We start from the raw sequence: 4737 nt of genomic DNA, 5'->3' as shown, positions 1-4737 counted from the left end.
AGATGGGGAGGTAGATAGTAGGATGGGCCTCTTCAGGGTCAAGAAGTGCTTGCCAGTGGCCAGCCACGCCGAGGTTACGCTGTGACGGAGAACTCGTCGTTCTATAGATCGAGGGTGAGTAGCTGCACCTGAAACCTTTTCTAGGAATGTTTTACTACTGCTAATTGTAAGGAAAAGTCTTCTAATATCATACACACAGCGTCTGACCTGGGGGCTCAGATTGAACACTCACTCACATCTATTATATATTGTTCTTGAATTCTGGGGCGTAATTAGTCTATATTTCGAAAGATTAGTGAACGCTCCATCTTAATTATCTAAGGTATATATGTGTATGCCTCAATACTCTTTTCTTCCTTCGGACCATTTTTCCCCCTTTTAATTTCATGTATTACTCACGTCGGAATGGAGAGCGCGGACGTATTCCGTAATTGAAAAGATGTAGTTCCTTAATGGCCTGACCAAAAAGAGAAATTGACGGTAGAGATCTCCTATATACGAAAGGACGGTCTATATTAGGAGATTCTTCCATTATCAATCTTCCCATATGGACTAAAAAGCTCGGAGTAGCACCTAGTTTTTCTGTGTTAATTTAGGCGCTAAAGACGGCTTCTTTTGACTGAAGATATATATCGGAGAGCGATACTGTGTGGACTCTGCGGGGGGGGTTCAATGGAGATTTCGTTCGTTCTCAATAAAAAAAAGGGCTGAAACCCTAACCCTGCCTTCCCGCCAAGCCAACCCTAATCCACCAACTCAGAACTTTTCTTTTTTTTGTTTAATTCATTAATTCACCGACTCAGACCAAGTAGGTAGAAGCCAAACCGACAAAGGTAGCTTTATCCTTCTACAAGCTACCCCCTTTCTCCGATATTGAGAGTCTCAGGAATTAATACCCTCACTAATTGCAATTGTTCCTGGTTAAAGGTTATCGTTTGATACCAATGTCCTTTTGATTCATGACTTCAGCCGTGTCGGGTTAACTTCGCTAGAATAGTTTAGGACCATGTAGTGATAGAGTCTCTCTCCAGAAAGCATTTTCTGCTAAATCAGAGTTGCCTGTCAAAAGGTCGGGAGAGCGAAGAGGTCGATCTAACGGTCTTTTCCACATGTTTGTCCGCCTATTCTACTAGCTGACTGTCCGTACATGATGTCAACCTTTACCAGATTGTAGTACGCACACCGACATAAGGAACGGTTGTGGAAGTATACTCTTTACGATGAACTACGCGTTCCAGTTTCAGCATAGGCCATTTCCCAAAATACGAACTACATGCTGCAAAGGCGCGAAAGAAGAGCCTGGCGCATCTATTGAGTCTAAACTGTTCAATTGGTTGCCTTACGTCTCGCCGGTTCCAGTCACCTTTTATTTTTTGGATGATCAAGCCCGGGCTCATCTCCCGAGACAGTAGCACTATCCTCCCAGGGTTAGGGTTCATTACCAGACAGAGCAGCGCCAAGACATTTAATCAATCATTAATACACCCAGGCTACATATAGATATACACTGCCGAAGATTCCTCTGATGTGGCTGAAACGTGGCTTTAGGATGAGGTAGGGGACAGGGTTCCGAAATCTATGTTTCCTGTTAAACACCCCCCCCCCACATCACCAACAACTTTGTCGACACCCCTTCCATGGCTCTCTCTCGGTCCTTTTCTCAGTCTTTACCAATTCTATTATATTTGATGAGAGAACGGAGACGATGTAAGGTATGCAAGTAAATATTATATGGAGTGGGGCGTCCTTTCGATTGAAGATCTGTCGAGAAACCTCCATCCGGCTCCATGGCTTAGTAACGTAACTCCCATCATGAGGAAAGGATACGGTCAACGAATCACCTGGAACTACTGACCTACAAACTACGATTTCTCTTGTCTTAAAACATGCACATGTGAAGAGGGAGGCTAACCGAAAGGGAAATGATAAAACATTAATACCCCGCCCGCCGTCTAGAGCGATATCGGACTGCCCTACCTATTTCCTCCACACAGCAATTGGAGATTCTATGACATGATTTAGAATTAGGTATTCCAAATTCCACCATGCGCCATTCCCGCCTTAATGGTAAAACCTGAGTTAAAAATTGCTACGGTTATCCCGCTAGCTCTGGGCACCTCCGGTGTCACACCCCTGTACCAAGATAGACATTGTGTTTATTAATAAATACAAGGACATAAACGGAAGGACAAATCAAACAAACATTACAAAAGAAACTGAGGGCAAAGCAGAAACTGTCAAAACACATCAATTACAACCTCCGGCAGGTGTCATCTTCCAACATCATCTTAGCCACTACAACAAATCCACCTACAGTTGGAATCGCTAAGAGGGCAGTGATGAGGGCGGTGATTAAGAAGGCCAAAATTGGTTTACTTCCGGCAAAGTACCGAAACTTCTTACTCCCACTAATGAGGGCCAATAGCGGTGAACCCTGTTGCGTAAGGATAAAGAAGCACATGATCCATGACCGCTGACTGACGGTACTATGACCTGGATCAAATTTGGTGAGAATATAGATAATTACGTAGGGTGCTATTGAAAAGGCTATAAAGAGCCATAGTAGTAATAATATACTAGTCATGAGAAGAAGTGCCTGTGGTAGAATTAGCGTCTTCCGCATTAAATATTTCACACCTGAGATAGCCTACCCTTTTCATTTCATGTAAAATTCTAGCTTGCTGGGGCGAGAGATAATCCTGCTTGGTCGAGCCATGAACCTGCTTGGTCGAGTCATGATCCTGCTTGGTCGAGTCATGAACCTGCTTGATCGAGTCATGATCCTGCTTGGTCGAGTCATGAACTTGCTCGGTCGAGTCATGAACCTGCTTGATCGAGTCATGATCCTGCTTGGTCGAGTCATGAACCTGCTTGGTCGAGTCATGATCCTGCTTGATCAAGTCATGATCCTGCGTGGTCGAGCCATGAACCTGCTTGGTCGAGTCATGATCCTGCTTGGTCGAGTCATGAACCTGCTTGAGCTCGCCAAAAACCCGCTTGGGCGTGTCAAAATACCACCTCCAGAACCCCCCACCCACCACTACTTGATCAATCCATTGTGGTTCTGGAAAGTGTCCGTAGACCCGTCCCACCGCACCACTTGTCTGTTGCTCTACTAGCAACCTTTCATTTTCGTTCCACCACCCCTGAGGATAGACCTCCTGGCTCCCACCGCTTGGTGTTTGTTGTTCACCCTTGGGGTCCTCCTGCTTACCAGGAGCGTGAAGCCCGTGGTAATGAACCAAATATCTCGAGGGGTACCGGGGACCTGTGAGCCCAGCGATAAGGTTCGCCAACGACATGAGGACATATGGGATGACAGTCAGTTGGTAAGAGGTATACCCGTATCGGCTTAGTTGTGGTCTCGAAACCTGGTACAGTTCAAAGGAACCATATATTATTTGAATAATGGCGGCGATGGTCTTGACGAAGTCAAAATTACTGGCTAAACTGGCATCAGCAACACCCACCGGTTTTGGCGCATGTTGCACTTCCTGGGCAACAGAGTCTCCCGCCCCCGGTTTTTCAAGTGATGCCGAACCCTGACCGGATGGAGTATTTTCGGACTTCTTCGATTGGGAGAATTGCTTCTTGAACCAGTCCTTAATAACGCCATAATAGTTGTTCGCTTTGGAGACTTGCTTATCGCTGGGCTGGTCTATATTCCCACAAACTGTGAACGTGCGCGGTACTACAACCAAAGAGTAATCACGATGTGAAGGAGCCCCGCGGGCTCCGTTCTCCAGATCTTTGATCCCGACGGCGAGTTCCTTCAGATCTGTTGGATATTCGCCATGTACCTCCGTCAGGGAAGTAAAAACTGGCACGAGCGATGCGCTCTTGAACGTTTTGCTACGATCGACTGTACATGTAGGACTGCTAGAAGGTAGGTCAGGAGAAATCTGGTCCGTCTCAATCTTCGACGGGGACTTTTGTGGATCAACGGGGGTCGGGGTGTCCTCAGTCGTTGAGGGGGATTTCTCGAGATCAGGCGGAAATGTTGGCACCAACATGCAAAGGGCGCCCGCCCGTAGTGCAACGTCGAGGTCTGTCGCTCCCCATATCGCAAAGAGACAAATCTCGTCAAAGGCACGCAGGATCCCCGCAGATGGCATTAAAATAGCTGTGAATGATGTAAGGATAGAGGCGAGGGGTTTGCTCCCAGGTTCCGTGAGCACTGTAACCGCGTGTAGTCCATAATTCAGCAAAAAGAATTGTGCCACGTCCCTCCACCCTGAGGGCCTGCAGACGGTGTCTCCCCGCTCAAACCCGCCCAGACTCGTAGTGTTCATGTTGATAAAATCGAGGGGGGGGATGGATTCGGGAAGAAATTTAGGATCCAGGTGGGAAAGCAAGTACGTGTGTAAGGATTTCGATGGGTTCAGAGAGGCGGCTACTTGAGAGAAATAAATCGGCGAAGAAGAAAAGGGGGAGCAGTAATATAAATCATAGAGATGGTCATGCAAGGCAACTCACGCTCCCATCTTTTGACCTGGGAGAAGTGTGCCAGGAGCATTCAACACTAGACCGAGAACACCGGAGGGCCGGCAATTACGTTTTCTTTTGGACCGCCTCCTAATTCGATAAGAATATTATCCCGTATCTCGTTGGTCCTGTACTAGATATCTGCTTAGCCGGGATTTGCCAAGTCCGATTGGATGAACCCTGGGGCTCTTTATGGCGATTGGAGCTAATACAAACCCTTCGCCTAGCTTATTCTCCCACAGGATCTGCGCT

At 46.9% G+C, this 4737-nt stretch overlaps 1 protein-coding gene across 1 annotated transcript; it reads right to left on the bottom strand.

Annotated features, from left to right (window-relative positions):
- Positions 1-2251: 2251 nt before the first annotated feature.
- On the bottom strand, positions 2252-4292 carry H6S33_007116 (uncharacterized protein; the record flags this gene model as incomplete). Its single annotated transcript, XM_044838462.1, has 4 exons — positions 2252-2596; positions 2652-2762; positions 2826-2867; positions 2931-4292. The coding sequence occupies 4 exons, from the start codon at positions 4290-4292 to the stop codon at positions 2252-2254; spliced, it is 1860 nt and encodes a 619-aa protein (XP_044689280.1).
- Positions 4293-4737: the final 445 nt, after the last annotated feature.

This window comes from Morchella sextelata (genome assembly GCF_020137385.1).
Source record: "Morchella sextelata strain SCLS chromosome Unknown scls_22, whole genome shotgun sequence".
Classification (NCBI taxonomy): Eukaryota; Fungi; Ascomycota; class Pezizomycetes; order Pezizales; family Morchellaceae; genus Morchella; species Morchella sextelata.
Note: the sequence above shows the minus strand (reverse complement) of the source record. Positions and strands in the feature narration are given on the sequence as shown.